At 43.6% G+C, this 27,391-nt stretch overlaps 1 protein-coding gene across 1 annotated transcript in view; it reads right to left on the minus strand.

Moving 5' to 3' along the window:
* IFNLR1 (interferon lambda receptor 1) overlaps positions 1-25,011 on the minus strand; it is a 33,854-nt gene extending 8,843 nt beyond the window's left edge. Inside the window, exons 1-2 of the mRNA XM_042439217.1 lie at positions 24,841-25,011; positions 1,485-1,671 (exon numbers count right to left, since the gene is read on the minus strand). Coding sequence (XP_042295151.1) covers positions 1,485-1,545 — 61 coding nt within the window. The 5' untranslated portion in view covers positions 1,546-1,671; positions 24,841-25,011. The remainder of the gene's footprint in view (positions 1-1,484; positions 1,672-24,840) is intronic.
* Between the last annotated feature and the right edge of the window lie 2,380 nt (positions 25,012-27,391).

The raw sequence follows: 27,391 nt of genomic DNA on the forward strand, positions 1-27,391 counted from the left end.
GCAAGTGTTGTGTTGGTGGGTTTTGGCAATGAAAAGGTTCCAATGGAGCAGCTCAAGTTCTGGAAGCATTGGTACTTATGGCAACCTATAGCCAAACAGAGAGTCATTGATGTTGGAATGGAATGACCCTTCATGGCATCTTCTCTAGGAGACGGTGGGAAATCTGGCACAGCAAACTCCTTTTCCTTTAGCAGATTCATTCCTTCCACAGTCCTGTGTGAACCACTTGTTGTGCAAATTTCTAGTATAAGAGGTGCATAGTGCTTTTTCCAGGGGCAAAATGATGCCAAGAATGCTTTCACTTGCCCCCTTTTACCAACAGTCCTTCCTCTAAAGACTTTCTGGAATGGCACCCTATTGGATCCAAAGGACAGCCAACTAAAGGAGAAAAATTAACAAATTCCTTTCTCATGTGCAAGATTTGTATGGATCTTGGTCTTAGAACAGCGATGAGCAGTGGCCAATGGCATCACCAAGTTTGGCTTCAGCCATCCCACCATTGCCCTCCTCTCATACCCCACCATACAGAATCCTTCATAATGTGAAGTCGAAGGCTTTCATGGTGGCATCCATAGTTTTTTTGTGGGTTTTTCAAGCTATGTGACCATGTTCTAGAAGAGTTCGTTCTTGATGTCTCACCAGCATCTGTGGCTGGCATCTTCAGAGAAGATCTTTCTCTGAAGATGCCAGCCACAGATGCTGGTGAAACGTCAGGAATAAAACTCTTCCAGAACACAGCCACATAGTCCTTAGTAACGCTTTTTTGTACTAATTGTTACTCCCAAATCGTAATTCCCGTATGACACGGAACGTTGTGGCATGAGTTGCGACCAAAACAACTACCAAAATTCAAATTATACTTCTAAGTTACAATATCAACACGCACAGCGTAAACCTAGTAACACGTGCATAGTTTAAATCTTTAAAGTGAAAATTTGGTAAGATGTGATGTTTTTAAAGACAAATTTAAAATTTAATTTTAATTTTAATAAAACCCTGAGACTTCTCCTTTATCTTCTTACTGAACCTCACCCCCCTCACATCATCCCTTCTGTTGAGCCCCAGTCTTTTAAAGGGACTCAATCTATGTTTGGGGAGCAGTGGTGCCACCCCATTTAAGGTGTCACCTGGTGTGGTTGGGACCCCCTACACACCCCTAGTGACATCCCTGTGGGAAGAACATGTGAGAAACAAAAGCCGCTGTTTGTTTTGTTGTCAATCGCATTCCCACATCCCCTTTCACCCTGATGCTTTTGGGGTGCCAGCTTAAGGCTTATTTTTCTTCTGGTGACCCCATAGACTCTGGTTCTTGGTTGCAAAACTCCTTCTTCATCTCCTCTTGTCGCCCATAGGTGCGTCATGTGTGGGAGACAACTCAGACAAAAGGAAATGCAAGCAGGCTTTCGACGTCTGACTGTTTTTGGAGATATTTGCAAAACAGCCCCAGGGAGTTGGGAAGAAGGGGGAAGGATTTAGTACCGTACCTAGAACTTGCTTGGAGGAAACGAGAAGAGCCACCACGATGAAGACCCCAAAGGGAGACATTCTCCAGAGGAGACAGGCTTTGGGTTCGGTCGCGTTGGGTTGGTTGGACTTCGCTTTTTCACTTTCACTCTGAGGTTTCCTGGTTGGAAGCAACACTTGCAGCACATGTCATGACATGGCAGCCCTCTGCAGGAGAAGAAAAGGAACTTATTCACCTGCTGAATTTTCGGGAGGAACACACCTTTGCATGCAGGGTCTCCACTTTTTGTTTCAAGGGTGGGCAACAGGCAGTGACTCCATGGATCAATTCACTCGCAAATTGCCAAAGCAAAACACAAAGAAACAAGTCTAAGGAGCCAAAAGACTACATCCTAAAGGGATCAAGGGTTGCATAAACACCTGGGACCCCCACTTGCACCTTAAAAAATAATGCACTTTGATACCACTTTAACTGCTGTGGCTGCAACCTACAGAATCCTGGGATTTGTATTGCTGTGAGTCACCAGCACTCTTTGGCTAAAGACCTTGTAAAGCTACAAATCCCAGGATGCCATATGATGGACTGATATTATTATTATTCATTCTTATTTTCTTTTCTTAGTTCTCCCAACATAGAGACTCAAGAACAATGTGTATAAAGCAATACAATTAAAAACAGTACAAGAATATTAAAATATAAAAATATAAAATTTAACATGTTGAAATAAAAACAATATATCAATTAACATCATCCCAAATTGCATTATTATCTACACTTCAGATTCACCCTAGGCCTGCATTTTGCCTGCCTTTGGCTTAACTTAAAAACAAATGTTTTACCGTTGTTCAAAGTGAGACTCGGCATCATGTGAAATGAACAAAGTTTGGAAACGTTAGTGGCCAAGCCAGCTGGGGATTTGGGGAGCTGTAGTTCCAAAAAGTAACACTGTCAAGCTCTGCCATTTCCTACATGGCTCCCTTCACATTCATACATACAAATGCATATGATATCTGTGCAAACTAACACTGGTCCAAAACACTTTGCAGAAATAATCCAGTGGCTCAGTGCTACAGACTCCTCAGACTCCTGGGAATGGTAGTTTATTGTGGCACCAGAGCTCTCTGACATAGAAAGATAAATGTCTTACAGTTCCTAGGCTTCCCTAGCGTTGAGCCAGGTAGTTAAAGCGGTCTCAAACAGGATTAATTCTGCAGTGCGTTCTGGATTAGAGTCTTGGGTGGAGGGAATCTACATGAGTCTCAGAAGAAACAAATCTGTACTGAATTTATTTCAGCTCAAATATTAACCCATAGCAATGTTTGGTGTCGCCCCCCCCCCTTCTTTCTTTCTTTCGAAATACTGGAAACCTCCCAGGGATTGTCTTTCGCTCGGCTGGGTGTGGCCGTCTTGAACGCATGCCGAGTTTCATGCGCCGTTGCCTGAACATCTGGAATGAAGGTGCTACTAACTCTCAGTCTAACTCTCAGAAGGTGCTACAAACTCTCAAACGGTAACGAATGAAAATGAAATCAGGCCCATGGGGAATGGATTGGCGGGTTTGTCAGCTTTGCACATGCTTTTCTAAAAGCCAGACTGCACACCTGATGCCTGTCTTTGTGAGCAGGTGGGGAGAAATCACAGAATCCTATTATTATGATGATGTTTCTTTATATCCCACCTTCCTTCCAGTACAGGGACTCAAGGCGGCTTACAAATCTAAAGCAGTCCAAGTTAAAACACTATAAAACATGCAAAATACACGTTTAAAAATAATTAAACAATTCAGACATTTAAAAACATTACATTATTAAAATTTAAAGTTTAAAACTCTTTAAAAAATAAAAAATAAATCCCAGTGTTGGAAGGGACCCCAAAGGCCATCCAGTCCAACCCCATTCTGCCATGCAGGAACTCCCAAACAAAGCATACTCATTGACAGATGGCCATCCAGCCTCTGTTTAAAGACCTCCAAAGAAGGAGACTCCAACACTCTCCAAGGGAGTTCTTCCACTGTTGAACAGCTCTTATTGTCAGGACGTTTCTCCTAATGTTGGGGTGGGATATCTTTTCCTATCGCTTGCATCCATTGCTCCATTGTCCTGTTCTCTAGAGCAGCAGAAAACAAGCTTGCTCCATCCTCAATATGACACCCCTTCAAACATTTAAACAAGGCTATCATATCACCTCTTAACCTTCTCATCCCCAGGCCAAACATCCCCAGCTCTCTAAGCTGCTCCTCAAAGGTCTTGGTGGTTTCCAAACCTTTCACCAGTTTGGGTTCCCACTTAATTCAGTGAGATTCCTAGAACTTCATCCCAATGGATGCTGAAAATGTGGGGATGCCTTCCAAAGCAATGGCCACTAGGTGTCGCTGCTTGCCACCCAAAATCCCATTTAAACTTGCAATGATGTACTTAACTTTTGTCTTTTCTCCATACTTCATTCTTCTTCTCCAGGGCAGACTGATATAAATATATTCTCACTATTGGGTTTTCCTTCTTTCTCCCTCTCCCCTCTCCTTTTCTCTTTTCGTTTCTTTCTTTCTTTCTTTTTCATGCAAATGCTGGATTAATTCACTTATGGAATATATTCAAAAGCTTTTCCAATGCAGACTGAAGGAGGGAGAGATTATCCCCAACTGTCCATTTGTTGTTATGGGACATGGGAGCATATGATCCCTCAGCAGTTGTTGGGCTGCAACTCCCAGCATTCTTCACAATTATCTAGAGCTGATGGGACATATCATCCATTAAGATCCGGAAGGCCACATTACTCACCTCCTTGTAAAGGGAAGGGGCTCTGCCTGCAATGTTTTAGTTTCTCTTTCCTTTTCTTGTCCAGTCTTCGAATATTCTTTTTCAAGATGGTATAGATGTGAGTCTCTTGTTCCTGAACAAGCATTTCCACAGTCTCAGTCTGCCTCCAGAAGGTTATTAATGAGGAAGAACATACAAGCTAGGCAAGGCCTCAAAAAGTTTGCTTTTGCCTAAGCCAACTGGGAAGGGCAAGGCTCAGCCTCCTCCTTTCCACCACTCTTTGAGTGAATTGAGGGCAAAATACCTTTGCATTTTGAATTTTGTTTGCAGTGACTGAAGAAAGCAAAGGTGGGAGGAGGAGAGAGAAACCGGGGTGTTTTAAAAGCAGCTGAAAGAGTGGGATGGCAGGGGATTCATTGGAACTATACCTCCAAGTCAGAACAGTTGGAGCATTCCCTTTGTGGGTTTATTTGTATCCCAGTACAGGTTGAATTTCCCTTATCCAGAAATCCAAAATCCAAAACTTTTCCCCCCATGGGTGGCAATGAAGGCAATGACACTTTTGCTTTCTGATGGTTCAGTGGGCACAGACTTTGTTTCATGGGAAAAGATATTAAAAATGTATAAAATTATCTTCAGGCTATGTGTATAAGGCGCATTGTTGTTGTATGCCTTCAAGTCGTTTCCGACTTATGGCAACCCTAAGGCAAACCTATTTCTTGGCACATTTCTTCAGAGGTAGTTTGCGATTTCTGTCCTTTGTGGCTGAGAGAATGTGACTTGCCCAAGGGTTGTTAGTAGGTTTCCATGGCCGAGCCAGGATTTGAACCCTGTTCTCCAGTGTCTTAGTCCAGCACTCAAACCACTACACCATGCTGGCTCTCTATAAGGTATATAGAAAGCATAATCTTGTGTTTCAACTTGGATTCCATCTCCAAGAGATCTCATTCCTTCTATGCAACTTCTGGTCCCAAGGGAGAAAACAACTAGTACTTTCTAAAAACAAAATGGATGGGTTAGTGCTTTGTGTGTCGGATCTGGACGCAAGCAGTGCAAAATGTCACCGCCGGTGTGCAAACTGAATAAAACAACAACCCCGAGGTCTTTGAAAGCAAAAGAGGAGCCTAAGGCGTATATGCTGGCTAAACTTTCCCCCAACACCATCCATCCCCCAGGTGTGTGTTCACAGTACAACCGAGTTGACAGACAGACGGGAGGCATTTCTTGCAAAGTCCCTGCGAAACCTCCTCCTCCCCCCACTTTGCAGACATAATGGAGGCATTTTCCCTGATGGAAAGTGTCCGGGATTAGGGCCTGGTTTTGAAGATCCAAAGCTAACATTCCTTCCAGAGTTGCCTCTCAAAGGCAGCATTTAACTGTTAATTGCCTGGAAACGAAAGCTAGGTCAAGCATCTCGAGATGGAGACAGCCCAAAGGCTGTATAGGAATATGTATATATAAAGTAGCATGGAATGGTATTCAGGGAAATATAACCCTTTCTTTTAATTTAATGATATAAGTATGCAAAATCGACACAATTTAAAGTTACCCCAATGAGATAGTTTAACTTGAAGACTGATTAATTTAATTTGAATCCACCAAAAAGTTATTTCAAAAGGTAAAATTAAAATCAATTTGAATGAACGGGAAGCTTGCCCTTATTCCTAACTGGACTGTTTGGCTTCTTTTTAACATCCTTTTGCTAACTATCTGGGATTTATAGAAAGAAGGGATTCTTTCTATAAAGAATTTATAAGAAGAAGGTGAGATGAAACAAGAAAGAATGAACTGAGTTAGTGTTTTTTTCTCTGGTTGGAAAAGCACTTCTTTTCGTTTCGAACCTTGCAGCCTTCTTTACATACTTTGGTTTGACCTCATGTGTCAGTGTCAGAGGCCAGTGTGATCTAGCTCTCTCTGATCCAAAACGCTCTCTCTGTGTATATATGTATACTCTAGAAGGTTCTAGCATATTCCAGTTTCAACTGGGAAAATGTGAGTTGTGGTGAACGATGCCTATTGGCTAGCGCCTGTTATACCACCGACACCCTCTTCCTATTTCCTCAAGCAGTTTTGCAACTATTTTGACTCTCTTCTCTACCAGGATTCAATAAGGACACCGACTGACTGGAGAGATGCTCCAGGATACCAATAAGAAATCCCTGGCTCACAGACCTAATCTGGTCTACCAAGTCCCAGTTCATCCCATGCTCCTTCTCTGCTCATCCACCTCCTACCCAAAGGCCTGCTCTTTCAGAAGAGAAACAGCACATAAGAATAAGTAACCCGTTGTAATTTCTTAACTGCCGTCAAATTGACTTCAACTTATGGCAGCCATAAGAATTAGAGACCATGGCTTCATCAATTGAGTCCATCCGCCTGGACCGCAGTCTTCTTCTTTTCCTATGGCCTTCTACAGAACCAAGCATTATTGTCTTTTCTAATGAGTCAGGTCTTCTCATACTATGGCCAAAGTATGACAGTCTCCGTTCAGTCAACCTGGCTTCAAGGGAGAGTTCAGGCTAGATTTGGGAGCCATGTATTTGTCTTTTTAGCAGTCCACAGCATCCACAGAACTGCCCTCCAGCACATCTCACCTGAGTTGATTCTCTTCCCTTCTGCTTTCTTCCCAGTCCAGTTTTCACAACCACACGCAGAAGTGGCAAATATGATGGCCTGGACCATCCTAACTTTAGTATTCAACGATATACCTTTACACTTGAGGATCTTGTCTAGTTCCTTTATAGTTGCCCTTCCAAGTCCAAGTCTCTTTTGTCTAGTTCCTTTATAGTTGCCCTTCCAGGTCCAAGTCTCCTTTCTTGGCTGTAGTCTCCATTCTGATGTTGGATCCCAAGTATGGGAACTCTTTAACTACATATTTCAATGTCTTGATTGGTGCATCAGAAATATAATATAAGAATAAAGTTTATTATTACTGTATTTATTATTCATCATCTACTTCAACATCATGTAAATCCTCCATGGTCGTTATTTTTGCAGGAGTAAGGATGCATCGACCACATTCCTGATGGATGGACTCTTATTGATGAAGCCACAGTCCTGAGTTTGCAAGACCTGATGATCGGGTGACTTGGAGGTCTCTCATTCATAGTGTCACCATAAATGAAAGTTGACTTGGCAGCAGTTAACAATCTACCATGGGTTACATGATCTCATGCTCTGTCTTCCTTCTGAAAGAGTCAACTTTTGGGCATGGGTGGGGTGACTGGAGAAGAACCATGGGATAAACTGGGGACTTGTGGCTTCTTCATTGGGGTGCATTCAATCCACTCTGGGTTTCATTTCAGACTTTACAATTTAGGTGCCCAACTCCTTTGGGCAATTGGCCCTTAGCAGTCCTGTAGAAACCTTACTTTGAGTTTTAGTATGCCAGACATGAGAGCAAGCATGGTGCAGTGGTTTGAGTGCTGGACTATAACTTTGGAGACCAAGGTTCGATTCCCTGCTCCAGCATAAAAACCCACTGGGTGACCTTAGGCAAGTTATGCTCTCTCAGCCTCAGAGGATGGCAATGACAAACCTCTGAAGAAACTTGCCAAGAAAACCTCACCTTAGGATTGCCGTAAGTCAACAATAACAAGGAGGCACACAACAACACGCCAGACGTCTGTGTTTTGTGTGGATAGATACAGAGGGGTGTGTGATTTTATTGTGACTCTCCCAATCCTGTTGGAATTGATAGCAGCCATTAAAAAACTTTTAGCAAGAGAGATGTCCGTCCTGAGGCAAGACCGAGGGATGGCACAGCTTCTCGATGATACAAAGAGGAGTTCATCAATCCAACGCAGAGTTTTGTGGAATGCTTGTCATGAAGAGAAATTGCAGAGCTACGTTCATCATAGGCAAAGAATCCTCTGTGCAAATTCTGAGAATACTATCCATACCCTGACCTACATTCTCACCTAAAGTACTTCCAAACCAGGTATTTAGCCTGGATTGGCCACAGTCTGGGTTCTTATTTTCACCCTGTTTTTATGGGACATGCATGCTATTCTCATCAAACTGTCATTCTCTTGTGATTTTTGATATCTCTTTCCAAGGATGTAAAGTCTCTGCGCTGCAAAATTAAATCAGTTTGACACCCCTTTAACTGCCATGGCTCCATCCTGTGACATCCTGGGATTTGCAGTCTGGTGAGATACATTCAGCCCAGTCCATCAGAGATCTCTGGTACCTTGCCAAAGTACAAAACCACAAATGTATATAAAAGTACAAATCATAGGAGTCCAGAGGATAGAGTCGTGTTGGTTAAAGTGATTTCTGCAGTGTGGATACACCCCAAATCTTAGAAATGTAGTAAGAATGGAAAAGCAGGACAAATATTGGCAGGGGTAGATCAACATTACCTGAGTGCTGAAGAGGACTTTTCCCCATCCAGTAACCCCAGGAAAAATTAAGAAGTGAATCAAGGATCCAATCTGATTGAAAGAAATGCATTTCTGACTCACACTCAGACAGGCTTTTATATAGACAGAGAGGCCTGATAGGGCTTCCTTTGTGAAGTTTGTGTATGTGCTGATACACACACACATACACACATATACATATGCAAGCTATGCATGTCAGATTGATGTTTTAGTTATCTGTCAGACCAGTTGTCAGACAGGCCATTTATTCAAGATCTCTCCACATACTGAGTCTATAGGCTAACACAGCTATATCTTTGAATTAGGCAATTTATTGTTTTCTTCTGAATAAGCAACTTATTCTATGAAGAAACTCCTGTACACCTGTTTGAATGAAGAAAAATATGTATATGCTGGATGCAAACTTGGCTTGCTAGCTTAGCAGTTTTTCATAGAGTTTCCTATTAGACAAATATTATGTTAAAGCTTTGGCACCGAAATATTTGTCATGTCTAATAGGGAATTCTATCACGTTAAAGCCTAAGAGATCCAGTGTGGTGCATTAGGCTGAGCATTGCATTTCGACTCTGGAAATCTGGGTTTGATTCCCTGCTCAGCCATGGAAACCCATTTGGGTGAATCATAGGCGGGTTATAGACAGCCAGAAAGTACGCGCTCTGCGCGTACTAGGGTTAGGAAGGACCATACTAGGGTTAGGAAGGGTCTTACCTTCCTCACGGCCCTTCTCCGTAGTACGCGCAGAGCGCGTCCTTAATGGCAGCGCCCATCCACATGGGTGCTGCCATTGTTACGTTGTGGACACACAGCATCCAGATGTGTCACGGCGGAAGTGACGCTGCGAAAGCACGCCTTGCGCTTTGCGGTGCCACTTCTGGGGCCCAGGAAGGAGCGGCAATTTCCGCATTCCTTCCTTGGAGTGTTCGGGAGCTGCGCGGTTTGGCTGCTGCGGTCTGTAACCCGCCATACTCTCTCAGCCTCGGCAGAAAGCAATGGCAAATCTCCTCTGAACAAATCTTGCCAAGGAAACCATGTGGTAGGTTTGTCTTCGGGTCGCCACAAATTGGAATCAACTTGGCAGCACACAACAACAACAACAACAGCAGCAGCAGCATCATAGCACCTTAAGCAAAAGTCAAAGAAGGAAAAGCCCTGTTAGATTCTTTCCTCTTCAAGTGCTACTTATCCTTCCAAAAAAGGGAGGTGTGTTTCCGACAAGTCAGGCAGGTGAGCCTCTTGTCACATGTGTAAAATGTTGCACACTTTTATGGTTACTAACTCCTCTGTGTGCCATTTTGTTGCATGAGTAGTAGTGAGGTAAAGAAAGATTGAAACAAATACTCATCCTTGGCAAATTTTGGGCATTTTTGGATGCTCTGAGAAGCCTCACCAAGGAATGCCTCAACTTTCCAAGTTCCTGCTGCAAATGCAAGAAAGAAAAATATGAAAGAAAATCCTCACTTGGCCATAGGAACCTGCTAGGTAACCCTGAGCAAGTCACACTCTCTCAGCCTCGGAGGAAGGCAAGGGCAAAGGCTTGCTCCTATCCCAGATAAAAGCATTCTTGTGCCGTCAAACTTTTTCAAACTGACAAGGGCTGGGCTTTAAAACGCTGTGTTATTCAGATTTTAAGGTCAATGTAGAGTTTTGAACCCATCTTACATTTTAATGCATAGCTGTTTTAACCTTTTAAAACTGTTGAGTTGTTCTTTAAATTGTGGATTTATACGTTTGGGTGCTTTTGCATTGTTTTTTAAATGGCACTGTGTTGGGTTTGCTGTTCGCCGCCTTGAGTCCTTATGTTGGGAGAAAGGCTGAATATAAGTAAATAAAATAATAATAATAATAAATAATAATAAACTCTCTCCGAACAAATTCTACCTATAAGACTCTGTGATAAGTTAGTGTGAGGGTCGCCATAAGTCAGAAATGACTTGACGGCACACAACAGCAGCAACAACTCACTGCATAGGGCTGCAACACATTTCTTCCTATGAGTATATCCACACTCACTTTGCCTTTGCCATGCACAATGGAATGGCTTGTCCAAGGTTGGCCTACAAAGCTAAAATACTATATGTGCAAAAGCCAGGGGTGACCAGAGTCATTGTGTGAGCCAAAGATCAAGCAAAAGTGTGTCACCTTTCTTAGCAATGTCCACTTGTGCTTTGGTACTCTGGGCCAGGCAGGTGGGAACCACCCTTCCTGCTTACTCACCAGAAAATAACTACTTGTACTGCCAAAAAGAGGTGACTAGATTTGCTATTTTTCTTCCACGAAATGGGAAATCCTGAAAAGCCACTTTCCCTAACCTGGCACTCTCCGCTTGCTTCAGAACACAATTTCCATCATCCCCAAAGAGATGGTGAAACCACTCCATGTTTTAGTCTAGGCTTGACAGGAGCTATCCTTCCCAAGTGCAGAATTGGGTTTGTCTCATTGGATTGCATCTTTAAAATTCAGACTGAAACCCGGGACAGAGCCACTGCCCCATTGAGTCGGAGGCCAGCCCCTGCCGCTGGCTGCGGTGAGTTTCGCCGTTTGCACCAGAGGAAGGCGTTCAGCTGAGCGTGAACGGTGCATGACCAACTTTGCATTATGAAAGCAGGGGAAAGGCGATTGTTTTCAAAAGCCTCCTTTGGGTGCCGGCTTCTGGTTTTGTGCTAATGCAATTTCACCCTGTAGCAACAGATACTGCTGTGTAAGAAGAAGTCCCGTCTGAAATATGTGCCCTCTTCCTCCCCTCTGGCAAGTTTTAGAAGAGGATGGAGTGGGTAAGACTTCTCTGAATCAGCCCACGATGAGTAAAAGCTCTCCTTCCTCTTCTTGCTCCCTCCACCTTCTCACCACTTCATCACCACTTTTGTCATGCGCTCCAGAGACAGTTTCTCAGGGCAAAGGGGGAAAGCATCCAAAGGCACATGGAACAACCAAGTCATGTGCATAGGATCCACCTGTGTCGATAGACCAGGGACAGACCATTTTTAATACCGCTCTCTAGTCATTCATCATCTCAGTTTTGTCCCAGTTCTAGTTGTTTTTGAAAACCGTGTCTAGCATTCTGTGAATCTGTTATGTCTAGCATCCTGTGAATCTTTAAAATTGTGTCTAGCATCATGCCAATTTTTGAACTGTGTCTAATATCCTGTGAATTTTTAAAATTGTGTCTAGCATCTGGAGAATCTAGATGAATCCATCCTAGACAATGAAGGAGTAGGAGTAGTAAAATAATCCTCATACCTGAGATCAAATGTTGATAGAAACAAGGACTGCTGCCAGGAAATCAGAAGAAGATTAAGAATGGGGAGAGCGGCTATGAAAGAACTAGAAAAGTCTAAAATACAAATTTATACAACTGAACATAAAAGTCAAAATCCTACAAGCCATTGTTTTCTCTATTACATGTATGGATGTGAGAGTTAGTTAAGAAAGAAGATAGAAGGAAAATAAATTCATTGGAAATGTGGTGCTGGAGGAGAGTGTTGAGGATGCCATGGATGGCCAAGAAGACAAACAAACTGGTCCTAGATTAGATCAAGCCAGAATTCTCCCTGGAAGCCAAGATGAGGCTGTCGTACTTCGGACACATCATGAGAAGGAAGGACTCATTGGGAAAGACAATAATGCTGGAAAAGGTGGAGGGAAGTAGAATGAAAGGAAGGCTGCATGCTAGATGGATGGACTCTATTAGAGAGGTCATGGGTATGGATTTGCATGACATAAGCAGAGAAATGGAGGAAAGGGAGTTTGGGAGATATCTCAACCAAAGGGTTGCCAAGGGTTGAGACTGACCCAAGGACAATTAACAACAAACAGCAAAGCATCCTGTTAGCTATTTATGCCAGTGTAAACTGACATACAAGGACGTAAAGGTGAATTGCGATGATACGCAACATCCGTATACCCAGGAGGAGAGCAGAGACTTGGGAGATTACTGCACACAACTTTTAAACTGTGATTAGACCTGGAAAAAAGCAGCTTTGGCAATACCTATCACACAACGTCATGCCCGACCTGTAGCTGCTGCGTTCCTAAAGCATGGCTAGGGCATCCCTTTTCATGGATGGAGGAGACCCATCAATGAGCTCACAGTCTTAAAACAGTTCTGAATCGGAAACACTCGAAAACAGCTTTGCCTGGCTACCCTGTTTGTTTAGTTTTATGTATGTGGTCTAAATGTTCACAAACACCTGAAAGAGATTGATAGGAAAGGGTGTGACATTACAAAGATGACATTTTTGGGAAGTGGGAGGCATCCTCTCCTTGTTGCCTCACTTTGCTCTGCCCAGTGAAACTTCCCATACCTTCCCCCTTCTGAACTCCCACCCACCCTGTTTGTTCTGGAGGTGGAAAATAAGCCAAGAGAGAAGCCGCTCCCTTTTTTTTGCAAAATGAAATGAAATCTAACTTTATCAGGATGCGTGTGTCGGGTGTTTTTGTGTGTGGCGCTGGGGGTGGGAATCAATCATTCAGTCAAGGGCATCTCTGTTAAGTCAAGGGTATCTCATCACATTTGCCCAGATAGTATTCCCCGGCTGGAAGAGATAAACCTTTGACTTCTTCCCATCACCAACAGCCACACAATTAAAGGGCTGTGATCCCACAGCTTTAGACACTCAGGCTGCATCTGCACTGCAGAAATAATGCAGTTTCACACTGCTTTAACAGCCATGACTCCATCCTATGGAATACTGAGATTTGTTGTTTGTTGTGGCACCAGACTCCCTGACAGAGAAAGCTCACAAAATGACAAATCCCAGGATTCTATAGCACTGAGCCATGACAATTAAAGCGACATCAAACTGCATTATTTCTGCAGCGCAGATTGGGTCCAAGACTTACACAGACATCCTTTTCAAGACAGTGCTCTCATCTTAAGTTTCCTCCCCCTTGTTTTGGGGAGCAAAGCCAGACCCTGAGATGAGGAAATCCTTGATCTATGAAGTCATGCAGATACATACTTCACCTCTAGCACTGAGGGGTGTGTTTGTGTATGTACATGCTGAGGGCCACATGCAGCACTTGGCCAGCTTTCTTGTGGCATTGCCTTCTTCAGGCCTCCAACTGTACTGATTTTGCAGGGACAGCTCCAATTAATCCTCGATCATCCCACTTCTTTGGCTACTTTTGAAAATTCCCAGTTTCTTTCTCTGCCTCCTGTCTTCTCCCTTTGTCCTCAATTTACTTCAGATTAAACTCTAAGGTGACAAAGTAGTTTGCATTCAAGTAGCTTGCACCCAAGTAGTTTGCACCCAAAGTAGTTTGCATACCACTCTGGCTCTCTTATAAAGCATATACAAAACATAAATGAATTCTGTGTTTAGAGTTGAGTCCCATCTTCAAGATATGTCATGGTGTATAGGCAAATATTCAAAAACCTTTTAAAAATTAATAAAAAATCCCAGACACTGCTGGTCCCAAATATTTCAACCTGTATACAGATTGCATCCGAGGAAGTAGACTTACATCTACGAAAGCTCATGCTGCTAACTTCGTTCAATTTAGTCTTAAAGGTGCTACAAAATCTCTGTACATACTGACTTTACAGACTAACATGGCTATACCTTTGAATTCAGTATACGGACCGTACAAGATGCCTACAAATCCTGTATTTTAGAGTGTGGGGCCTTCACAAAGAAAGAAACATGCTGAAATCCCAAGTCACACCTGAATTGTCTAGATGCCATCTCTCACAACCAAGTTGTGGAAGCGTAAAGCCCCTTTGTCGAAATCCCTGAGGAATTCTTGGGGGGGAAGACTTTGCAAGGGTTAATTCTCACCTCCTTAATGTGTGCACATTAGTGCAGGGATTACGCCGTAATAAACCACAAGTGTGAACAAGCCCTGTTGGAGATGTGTGTGACAAACACCCACCAAGATTGGGTATTAGTGCTTCTTGCCATAAGCAGGCAGAACTGAACTGAGGATATATATATATATATACCCTTCTTTCTCTTGCTTTCCTTCATAAAAATGTTTGAGGCTTGCTTGACTTCAAAGTCTTGCAACCGTGGTGGAAGGAGGGGATTCTTCAAAGCCTCCATATACCTTGGGGGAGAAGCAGGAGGATAGCCCACCCTCTGAATTTATATATCGTGGGATTCTTGTTCAGTTGCAAGGTTTTTCCCATGGCCGTTCTATATGCAAGAGGTTCTCTTCTTAATATATATCAGAGCATGATGCCGGCAGCTTCGTTCCCATGGATGGGGGGGAACAGCTGAGAATCGATCAAGGGCCATGCGCCAGCTGGGCAGAAGCCAACAGTGGGCTAGGCCAAAGCTAAATGAAGATGAACCACCCCATTTCTCTTTTTCCTGGCACCCCTTTCCTCTCTGTTTTTCCGACACTCCTTTTTCCCCCATCTTTCTTTCTCACACACCTTTTCTCTGCCTTTCTTCCAAGCCAGCAGGCTGATGAAGAAGAGGCAGATCTTTCTTGCCCTGTTGTATACCTAGTCATTTCTGACTTATGGCGACCTTAAGGCGACACTATTACACGGTTTTCTTGCAAGGTTTTTTCAGAGAGTGTTTGCTGTCTTGGCAAGTTTCATCAGGGGAAATTTGCCTTTGCCTTTGCCTTCCTCTGAGACTGTGAGAGCATGACTTGCCCAAGCTCACTCAGTGGGTTTCCATAGCCAATCCAGCACATCATGCCAGCTCCACATCCTCCAACATTTCAAGTGGCTTGAGTGTTGGTTATGACTCTGGAGACCAGGATTCAGTTCCTAGCTCAGCAAACACTTGCTGAAATTCTAGTAGTTTTGAGGGTGGACTTGAGTCAATTGACTTGGACTTAAGTCCCTTCCATGACTTGGCTTGGACTTGACTTGGCAATATCACACACTGACTTGATTTGAGACTTGTATCTTTTTAGTGATGTATTTGCTGGTGCCCTTCACTTTGAGCAGTGGGGCACATTTCTTGGAGGGGACCAGCAAATGTGTTAGGCAATGGGCTTGAGGTAGAAAAGCTTTAGAAGGATCCTTCCATCTCAGGCCCATTGGAAAGCTTTGGAAAGGCTTTAGAAGGATCCTCTGATGTGCAGCGGTGACAAGCAGCAGAGCAGACCTCAATCTTTGCCTCAAACCCTAATGTGTTTACTGTTTGTTTCTGAGAAAAGCACTCCGTGTTAAAAGTTGGCCTCCAGACCTGAGACTTGAATGTATCTTGCAAGGACTTGAGACTCAACTTGAGACTTGAAGGTAAAAGACTTGAATACATCACTGGCGATACTCCCCTCTGGGGTGTCACCAAGTGTGGTTCGCACCCCCCCATGCTTCTGTAGTGATGCCACAACTTGTCAGGAACACATGTGGCTTCTTCCTTCATCACCATCCTCTTTCTCCTCCCTGTGAGAAGATGGGGTGATAGACCTTGCTAACATTTGGAGTCTGATGCTCCACTTATTGCAAAGGCTGGGGGTATGTATGCAGTCCTCAGATTTTGTTTGGACTGCAGCTCTTATTATCCCTCCCCACGCTGACTATGCAGGTTTGGAATGAGGAGAGTCACGGTGACAACAGACGATTAATTGGGACAGTCCCTGCCAAATCAGGACAGTTGGAGGGAATGCATTATGAGAGTCTTATGTTCTCTTCAGCCCTGACCTTTGACTTGTAGCATTGTGATGTTCCTCCCTAACCTCGGCTCTGCAGGGGTGGGAATTATTCAGCCCTCTGGATGTTGCTGGACTATAACACACTCCCTCAGAGTGTAGTGGAGTCTCCTTCCTTGGAGGTCTTTAAGCAGAGGCTGGATGGCCATTTGTTGGGGATGCTTTGAGGGAGAGTTCCTGCATGGCAGAATGGGGTTGGACTGGCTGGCCCTTGTGGTCTTTTCCAACTCTATGATTCTATAATTCTATGACATAATTCCCAGCAGCCCCAATCAGTCTGAGAAATGGTGAAGGAATTGCAGTCCAATCACACCTGAAGGAGGACTGTGCGATGCTCACCCCCGTGGCAGTGGAATTAACCTGAGCATTGTGTGCAAATAACGTCTTGTTTGTGTGTGGTGCACCAAAACCAGCCAGCCCTTTTGCTTCAGGCAGACCCCGTGTGGGCTTATTTTTTTGGAGAGTACGTCAGAGACATTATTTGGGACAAATTCTTTGTTGTCATAGCAATACCCAGGCGGGATTACCGAACGCCCAGATGATCTGGAGGCCTGGAGAGATACATTAGCATCTGCCTAATTATTCTCCTTCTTCATTAAGGCAGAAGGGAGGCCACTGACATGTCTTATTTTATTTTTAAGTGTAGGTGTAAGGGATGATAAACATCATCTCTCTTTAAGAGCGATAAGGCAATTCCGGCATTCACAACGGTGTGGATTGTTTGTTGCAATGGCTTTCTTTCTCTCTCAGTCTCCTTGGGCTCAGGCAAACAGACCCACCCAGGGGCAGGGAGGAGTGGGGGGGAGCATGCTTTCGATTGCATTTTTTATCGCATTGAGTGAAACTTGCTTCATCTGCATAAAGCCAGTGGTACTGGAGGCTTTTCCATGGGCGGGAAGGGAGGGGTGCTAAATCCCCATATCCATGCATCTCCAGTCTCTGTTTGCCGGCAGCTGCAGCTACTCCGCTACAGGGGAAACCCATGACATACTGTGGCACAGAACTAGGGCTTCCAGATCTCCAGGCCCGTCCTTGAATCTCAGGGTCTGGCCCCAGTTCTCCAGTCCTTGGGAGAGGAGGAGGGATCTCAAGGCAAGAGCGCTGCCTTGGAAAGTGTGCGCAAAGGGATCATGTAGCACCTTTGAGACTAACCGAAAGAAGTTTGCATCATAAGCTTTCATAGCCTGGATACACTTCATCAGAAATGTGTAGCATATCCTTTTGTAGACTGGGCCTATTTCATTAGAAATTTGTAGCATACACTTTTGTAGAACCGGTCCACTATCATCCGAAAATTGTAGCATACATTTTTATAGACTGGGTTTAGTTCATCAGAAGTTTGTAGAATAAGCTTTGGAAGACTGGGTCTACTTCATCGGAAGTTTCTGGCATGAGCTGTCGAAGACTGGGTCTACTTCACCAGATGCACCTGATGCTACAAACTTTTTTCCTCTTAGTCTCAAAGGTGCCGCAAGTTCCTTTGGCATACTGATCCAGACCAACACAGATACGTCTCTGAAAAGCCTGTGAATATATATTTTCCTCCTTATGGAGACTGCTTTTTTAAAATTGAATTTTTGTACACTCTGGTCAACTGCAGGTGATGCTTAATGTGTTATGCTTAGCAACATCATTGGGGCTGCCCCTTTGTAACACAGCTCTGGTGACATTGCCAGGGCCTGTCCCCTGTGACATCTCAAGAGGGTCATTCCTGGGTCTCAGGTTTTGGCCAGAGGTGTCACTAAGAGGGTGCGGAGGGGGGGTTAGAAGATGGCTGACACCCATTCGGTCCCTCTTCCCATTATCCTCAGGACAAGAAGGAAAAGAGGAACCCCAGTGGGTATCTCAATACATTGTAAATGGGAGTTTATTCTTTCTTTTCTGCCTCGTATGTCGAAATAACAACCAGCGTTGGGGACTAATGCATCTTTATTTGGGTGGGCGGTGGTAAGGAAGGAAAGAATATTCTCAATTATTTGCTCCTAGGTTGAAAAACAGGTTTTCCAACAGTTAGGAAACCCCACTGGGAAAAAATAACAGAACAATGAGAATTTTGCATAGTTTTCTCCTGGTATTTGAACATCCTGAAGTATCGTGAGGGAATTATTCTGTGGAGAGAAACATATTATTAATGCAACTCCCCCCCGTCTTATGTTGTTGTTGTTGCTGTTGTTGTGTGCCTTCAGGTCATTTCCGACTTGACTTGAAGGTATATAAATGACTTGAAGGTACATAACAACAAAGAATATGGAGAAAACTTTGTTGTTCATATTACACCCAGAATAACCATGCTGACTATGGCATTCTGAGAGTCATAGTCCAATGTGTGTGTGTGTGTGTGTGTGTGTGTGTGTGTGTGTGTGTGTCCCCTCCAAATGGTGGTATATATTGATTCTGGGACTTTCTCTGAGCAAAGTACCATGGCTGTTTCTCTCCAGGGAATGATGGTGTCTTCTGCTTTCCCCTCTACCTGTTGGCCAAGTGACCATACTGGAGTCCAACCAAAAAAGGTCTTTCTGAGGGTTTTCCAATGGTGATATCTGATGCCTTCTGTTTCGATGCCCACTGTGTTCTTAAATTTAAAATTTTTGTCCAAGGCGCTAAAACTGGGCCAAGGGGAGACTTAAGGTTCAGCACATTAGCCAACTCCTTTAAAATCTGTATAAAAACCCATGGTGGATCCACTGCCCCAGTGACATGGAAACCACCAGCTACCGCTGGCTTTTCCAAGCCTGGATTTCGTCTCCACTGGCCCACACTTCTCCCTAAAGCACACCTTCATTTTATTTTATTTTTAATGGCACGTTTTGCAAGCTTGATGTTCCTCATTTCTGGGCTGTGCCTTCAGCCACGGGTCAGTTCCACAGACAATACAAGAGGCCGGTTCCTACTTCAGCCATTTTGTAATGTCAGTGCCAAACCTGCATTTAAACAAAACGCTCAGTTGCATGGCCATGTGTTCCTCCTCTTTAGCTTTTTGTTCACTGTTACCTTCCCAGGCAATTCAAGTTCACAGCCAACGCGTGCTGACTTCATGTATAAGTCAATGGCAGGTTCTGTGCCCAAAATTATGGGTTTTGATATGACATGTGGATAAGTCGAGGGTAAAACTTAGGGGCATGTAACAAGGGATCTAAAAGATGAAGCAAAGGGAAACAATGCCAAAAATGCCAATGTCAGTGCTTCCAGGAAAGATGACACTCTTGCCTTGCACCAGGGAATGCTTCCTTTTTTGAATATAAGAGTTAACATACAGTACTTACGCTGATCCATGGCTAAGTTGACTCAAGGTTTGTTTGTTTTTTTTGGATATATAAAATAAATCAATAAATAAAAGCTTTATTTATATCCCGCTTTTCTGTCCAAAGACAATCGATCTATTTTTTTGACTAAAATTTCTAGACTTATGCTTGAGTATATACAGTAAGCTGATCCTAAAGGGATAAAGTGGGAGGAGGAGAGAGAAACCAGGACATTTTAAAAGCAGCTGAAAGAATGAGGAGGTTTATTTGGGACTATTTGGGACAGTCGGACCTTATGTGACCTACAAATGCTAAAGTCTTATGACCTGGGTTTGCTGAGCGGGGGGACACCTATGCAAGACCCTTGAGCAGAATGAATATTAGCAGAACGCTACCTTGACTGCTGATAGTACTTGGACAAATGTCAGGAGGCCTGAGCGATGGTTGTTTTTCCAATGCAGGTCTACCCTTTCAAGTTGAGAACATTGCATTCTGAAGTCATAAGTACCAAGGAGGAAGATCAGATGTTTGACTAGCCTGCAGGCCTCAGAGGCCCTTGCGCATTGTGAAAGAGCATTCTTAGCATGCAAAGCCAGCATTAAGCAACGATGCTAGGCTAAGGCAGGTGTTACTCTGCGATCTTTATATGCATATATGTGTGTGTGTGTGTGTGTGTGTGTCTAGCAAAGGAGAGGGTGTGCTGTGGGGAGCAGTTATTGTAATTACAGCGTGCTAATAATTGCTAGCAATGCAGCTAACTGTGCCTTGCATCCACACACAGGCCTCTTCAAAGGCTGGCACAAACCATTGTTAATTAATAACGCCTTCCGTTGTTTTGCAGATTCAGATGGTGCTATTTACGAAGGCGTGCGCAAATAGGAAAGTAACACTGAGAGGGATGCTGTCATCTGCCACAGCAAAAGTCCTCTTACAACATCCAGGCAAGTGGCAAAGCAGATCCTGAACAGCCACAGCTCGGAAGTAACTAGTTGCAAGTTGCAAGTTACAATCTTTTTCTTTTTCTCGATAATAACTGAGGTCTAAAACACACTGCAGAAATAATCCAGTTTGGGACTGCTTCAGCTGCCCTGGCTCAGTGCTAGGGAATCCTGGGAACTGTGGTAGATTGTGGCACCAGAGCGATCTCTGACAGAAAGGGCTAAATGTCTCACAAGAGAGGTTATCTCAGGAGAATACAAACACAAACACACACACACACACACACACACACACATTTCCCCCACTTTCATGGGGGTCCTGTGCCCCAAACCCCAGAAAATGTGGAGGCCCACTGTATTCCTGCATGACAAGGTGGTTGTACAAAGTGGTCCCATCTTGTGTTCCCTTCCAATGTTAGGATTGTATGATTCTATGGGCACGCAAAGAAAACCCTAGTAGGCACACCTGTGAGGCAGACTAGTTCTACACAGTTCTAACTCACCAGTAGTAGTTCAGACCTAGACTGCTCTCCTGATCTCCTTTGACAAAAAGTAAGAATTGGGAGAGAAATGCAGTTCTGCCTCCCACAGGGGAGTGGATCCGGAAGGGGCAAAATGGATCCATCCTCCGCCCCATGAAATTTCCCTTCAAACCCGAGACTCCTAACATTGCAGCAACTTCAAACTTCAGCTGAGTATTTAGAAATACAGTTTAGGCATCCAAAGAAAAGGAGGAGGCCAAGGGACCCAGGGAATGTGAACACAGCAAATAGATATAGGTTGAATGACACTTAGCCTGGTCGCAGTACATGCAAAAGGGATCTAGGAGTCTTAGTGGACCACAAGCCGAACACGAGACTGCCGTGTGATGCAGCAGTGAACAAAGCCAAGGCCCTCATTTTGCACCAACCTATAGCTTGTGGTTCCTCCCTCTCCCCCCCCCCCCCCCCAAAAAAAAGAGTTTAGAAAACAGAACTCAGGTTGGCTGCTTGGAAAAGAAAAAAGAGAGGGCAACCGCAAAGTGTGATGTTGCTTTTGTCCTGAATTAAATGGCATCAGTGCATTTGCTATATGGCTCAGGCGAAGCAGGTGGGCAATCCCCAACCCACCTCCACAAGACACCGAGAGAAAACCTACACACATGAAATCCCACCGTCCGACCCCCGGAGCCCAACCTGCCCCCATCCCTCTCTGCCTGTCTGGTGCATTACGGCTGACAGCAGTAATTTTTAATGACAGATACAGAATCCACCTTAGGCAAAAGAAAACAGCGATGGAAGTTTCCTGTGGGAAAAAGGTTTTTTTAAAAAGCGCTTAAGAGTTTTCTTCCCCCTCTCCTCCCCTTTCTGGTTTCTGTCTTTAGGGCCTGGTTTCAGGAGGCCCAGGTGTACCCCAGCTCTCGGAAATCCTGAGAAATCCTGAAGGCGATGAGATTGGAAACGAAAATATTACTGCATCCTGCAAGATCGATGCCCCAAAGCCAAGGGTACATGTGTTTTTTTCTCCCCTTTGAGGTTGCCCCCTGGTCTCTGTTTGAAAATAATAGGATTGCCAGCCAATGCAAGGCTTCTTTCTGTTGATTCAACTGTGTGGGTTTGGATCAGATAAGGCACGCTTAAATGTGGAAACATGTGCAGACAAAAAACAAAACTAAACAACCCCAAAATCCAACATTTCACAAATGAAAACCGGAACCAGTATGGCCAAGCAATATCTGAGTGATGATGATGATGATGATGATGATGATGATGATGCTAACAGAGGTTGCAGCAGTTTGCTTTTGCCGGAGTCTACTGGAAAGGCAAGATTCTGCCCTCTCTTCTCTCCTCTCCGCTTGCTGCTTTACTGGAGTGCAAACTCATTTTGCACTTTGAACTCAGTTTGAAGCAGTTGAAGAAAGCTAAGCACAAAGGAGGAAGGCGGGAGGAGAGAAACTGGGACATTGTAAACACAGCTGAGAAAGTGGGATGACAGAGGAGCAATTTGGAGTGTCCCTACCAAACCAGGACAGTTGGAGGGTACGAAAACCACAGTTTTGCAGCATGAGTAAATATGCCGCCATTTGGAGATTCAGTATAGACAACACTGTTCTGCATTGTGCAGTGAAATTCTCCAGCCAAAAGAGCTAGCCCTAGTATTAGGGATACTGGGGCAATTGCCCATGGCAAGACATGCTCCCAAGTCATGCTCCAGTTCTTCCAGCCATTCCTTTCTTTTTGGAGGACAGAGTTGCATTATGCCACACAGGCTGGCTTGCAAGTGCAGCCCTTAAACATTGCCCTGTGGATGTGATGAATGATGCTGCTTTGCCCTAAATAAAGTAGGAGAGCCAGCAAGATGTAATGGTTTGATCGTTGGACTATGGCTCTGGAGACTAGGGTTTGAATCCCTGCTTGGTCATGGAAATGCACTGGATACTCTTGGGCAAATCCCACTATCCCAGCCTCCAAGGAAGGCAAAGGCAAACCCCCTCTGAACAAATCTTGCTAAGAAAACCCCACGATAGGTTTGCTTTACAGTTGCCATAGGTAGGAAATGACCCTAAGGCACACAACAATACAACCAGTCTTCATTCCTTGTTTTCTTGGCAAGATTTATTCAGAGGAAATTTGCCATTACTCTGAGGCAGAGAGAGTGTGACTTGACCAAGGTTGCCCAATGCTTTTCCATGGCTGGATGGAGATTTGGAGACGCCACCTTTGAAAGAAGTGTGATACATTACTAGCTGCCTCCTCAAAGGTCTCCTCCCTTTTCCCCTTAAAAATAAAATAAACAGTGGAAATAATCAATAATATCCCCATGGAACATCTTCCAAAAAACAAGTCAAGACAGACCTTCTCCAAAAGAAAAGCTTTGTGCAGAAATGGCCAGTGACACCTTGATCCTGTTTTGGATCTACATGTTGCAAGATAAGATCTGACTCTGTTCCTTCTTTATCTCAATCCGTGTCTATCGTGAGTGACTAATTGGTTTAATATTGATGATACGCACGGTGACATTGTGCAGCCCTTGCTTCCCTTAGGAATTATTTTATTGGATACACATTACCATGTTCAATTAGGTTTTATTCTTATGTATATAGGACTGCAGCCAGAACCTTGCCTCTTCGCCAAGCAGATGCAAATCTATACAGCTATACCTCACATGGCGCAGTGGTTTTAGCATTGGACTATGATTCTGGAGACCAGGGTTTGAATCCTGGCTTGGCCAGGTAAACCCAATGGTTGTCCTTTGGTGTCACACTCTCTCAGCCTCAAAGGATGGCAATGTAAACCCCTTCTGAAGAAACATACCAAGGAAATCCCATGATTGGTTCTCCTTAGGGTTGCCATAAGTCAGAAATGACTTGAAGGCACATGACAACAACAACAGCTTAGCAAAACCTCTTGCAAAGAAATTCCTTTTTACAGCCATTTTAGCCCTCCTAATTCTCACTTAATCTCCTGGTCTTTTGTCTAGCTGGAAGTTTTTTTTTGGTTGCAGCATGAGCATTGAGAGGACTGTGAAGGAGGGCTGGAGAAACAGATCTTTGATCCTGAGTTGCAGCAGATATCTGCAGTGAGTACAGTAATAAAGGTTGTGCTGGGAAAGAATGGGTTTCTACTGTAGCTGATCTAATGTAGATGTATGTGCTTGCCTGCAACAAACCAGCTAAACAGCAGCTTCCTCCAAACTTCAGTACTAAGTAAAATGGGATGCACTATGTCCACCCCGGTTCTAGCAGCAACATTTCTTGGCAGATGCAGAGTTTGAGCCGGTTACTGCTTTATTTCCTCCTTTGTGGTGGAATGATACCCGAGCGATAAATGTGCAAGCTCCAAAGTTATGCATGCAAGGTGCGCATCTTCTCTGGGGTGAGTTCCTTTCTTGGTGCTGCTTTATCTCTGGATGGCTACAGTGTGGTAGGAGTGAGGTTACATGTCATGCTCCTTCCCTCCCTGAACACTTTATGGTTGTCTTGATGGGTGTGTGATCCTCTGATAATCTCTTGTTTTTAATCCTAGTTAATTAACTCAGAGAGTTTTCGCAATGGCGAAGGAACTGGAGCAGCTCCTCCGTAGAAAGCTGAAAGGTGTTTCCATCCCTCTTGAATTGCCTTGATTGTATTCAGTGATCTTAAAATGAATACTTGCATGCTCTCCTATGTTTCACAGATAAGAACTGCGACACATGCAGTCAATGTACATTAGCATGTGGTCAAGATGGGAAAAGCTATTAATGAAGAAGAAAGGACAAGAAAGGAGAGGCTGCCGCAGTTTGCTTTTGCCACAGCTTACTGGAAAAGACAAGATTCACCCCATGCCTTTATTTTCTCCCCTGTTGCATTAATTGAGTACAAATGACTTTTATACTTTGAACTTATAAATTGAATTGATTTTTTTGCCGATGAATAACAAAGATGGTATTTTAGCTTTGTTATCCATCTACTTAGTCCAGTTGCACATATGCACAGAATATATGTTGCTGTCGTTGTCGTGTGTCTGAACAACTGAACAGGCTGTTCTCTTGCATGGCTTCTACTGAAGATACGTAGTGCAAAAGTACTACTTTTAATTCTCCTTGGTTCGTCTTTACTTCAGCTCATGCGAGGGATTTTGGACTTGGATGGTTCCAATATTTGGGTGCATAAATGTGGACCTGCGGATGTTGCTGGACTGATTTCACACCCCTGAACTGACCAAAGGCCATTCACATACAAAGTGTTAAAATACAATACAACATGTATGAACAACATAATAAAAGTGCAACATAAAATAATTGCATAGCAATCTTGCATATAAAGAATTTAAAATTCAATTTGGTTAAACACATAAAAATGAAGAATAATACTATAATTAAAAGAGAGCATCCTAAGAGCAATCAACAGCAATATCAGCATATCTTGCCTGAATTTTCATTGCTGCCAGGGCAAATAGAGAAACCTTGCAAATAGGAGTTTATCACACGGGACGAATCCTGTGCAGAAACTAAATTTAAATGGAAAACAACCCACATTTGAAGGTTGAACCTGAACAGAAAGTTGAAAAAACCCACATTTGTGGGATGTTTTTCAGACGATGTTTGCTTGAAAGAGAAATAATGTGAAAATAACCCAAACACAAAGTTGTCAAAACCAGCTCTTTTTTACTTTCGCTAAATTCCGAAAGTATAACGGAGCTTTCCATTTGGATTATTTTCACATTATTTCTCTTTCACACCAACACAAATGACAAACAACAGCCAGATTTTCTGCATGGGATTTTACTAATTCGCCCTCCGTGTGATAAACTCCATAGAGTCAGTATCAGACAAGAAATATTTTTTTCCCCTGAAACAATATTAGGTAGAATAGATCCCAGAAATTGGGCTCTAGGTTCAGAATATAATGAACAAGAAAACAAATAAGGAGGGAGATACTCAATTTCTGGGGCCCCAAAAATGCACATGTCCCTGGACATCATCTCTCATGTACTTCTTCCCTGGCTGCGCCACTAATTCCTTGGCAATCCTTGGGCACTTCTCCTCCCTCCTTCCTTCGCCTTTCTTTCTTTTTTTTCCTGCAGCAACTGATCATCGCTCTTAATTCCAGCAATGACAGTTTGATGCTTTTTATCTGATGTTATCCACTCCCATCTCTAGGGCCAGCTTTCAACAGCAAGGCAGGGGAAAGACGGCGACGACAACAACAAAAATCTCAACCATCCACCCAAGATACCACCCTTACTAAAAGCAGAGAGAGGGAAGGAACTAGCTCGACAAGAAGGGCGGCTGAGACAGGAAGCAACCAGGGAGGAGAAGGCCACCTGGCTTTTAAAAACCACTTAGGATCTTTTATGGTGCATCCTAACCAAGGTCTCTTCCACATTACCCATGATCTTCAGTTGTCTCGATTTGGGGGGGACCTTCCCTGTGGTCCCACTTTTTCAGCAGCTTTTAAAATGTCTCTATTTCTATCTCCTCCTTCCACTTTGTCCTCAGCATACAAGATCATCAGACGGAGGGGAAACGCTGACAGTAAAAGGATACTCCTGGCAAAGTCGCACTATCACACCAAAGATTTTCAGACACATTACGCTTATCCAGGACTTAACCCACGAAGATCTAGGAATGCTCCAGCAACAAACCATTCATGTAGGCTGCCTTTTTCTTCCCCAATTTCCCCCGGTCTGATAATCTCCTTACTTCTGTTGATGCAAAATGAGTTCTCAGTGCAAGATGCCAGCCACAGATGCTGGCAAAACATCAGGAAGAAACTCTTCTAGAACATGGCCACATAGCCTGAAAACCCCACAGAAAACTATGGATGCTGGCTATGAAAGCCTTCGACTTCACATAGTTTACACTCATTTAACTCAGCAGGGGAAGAAAGAGGGCAAAACCTTTCCCTTCCCAGATGGCTCAGGCAAAGGCAAACTGCTGCAGCATCTCCTAGCGCATGTGTTCTTCCCCATTCATAACTTTTGCTATAGTTTTCTGTGGGTTTTCCAGACTATGTAGACACATTCTGGAAGAATTTATTCCTGATGTTTTGCCTGCAGGCGAAAGTGATATCAAACCAACCCTAAAATAGAATCAAACTATTAATGACAACAAAAAACAATGTAAACCATACCACAAAAATGATATGAAAGCATCACAATTTGTTCAAATTTCAGATTTTAAAATCCTTACTCACTCTTATTGCTTAGTGGCCTTGGGTTCGCCACAGTTTCTCTGCCTTAACTTCACAACAGGGTTGTTGTGAAGATAATGTGGGGGAGAGCCTTGTAAATAATGAGTTCATCAGAGGAAAAAATAGGATATGTGTCATAAACCTTGCCAACTACACTTCCATCCTACACTGCCTCCCATCAATAAATGGTGATGAATATTTAGGATGCACCTGTTGTTTTTGGGTTATTATGCAGTTTACTGCAACCAACAGGTGCACCATGAATACAATACAAGACTAATATAATAATTCTACAGTGATATAATTTAAACAAATGTAACATTCCAACATGATCAGACAAAA

The sequence above is a fragment of the Sceloporus undulatus genome, chromosome 9, assembly GCF_019175285.1.
Source record: "Sceloporus undulatus isolate JIND9_A2432 ecotype Alabama chromosome 9, SceUnd_v1.1, whole genome shotgun sequence".
Classification (NCBI taxonomy): domain Eukaryota; kingdom Metazoa; phylum Chordata; class Lepidosauria; order Squamata; family Phrynosomatidae; genus Sceloporus; species Sceloporus undulatus.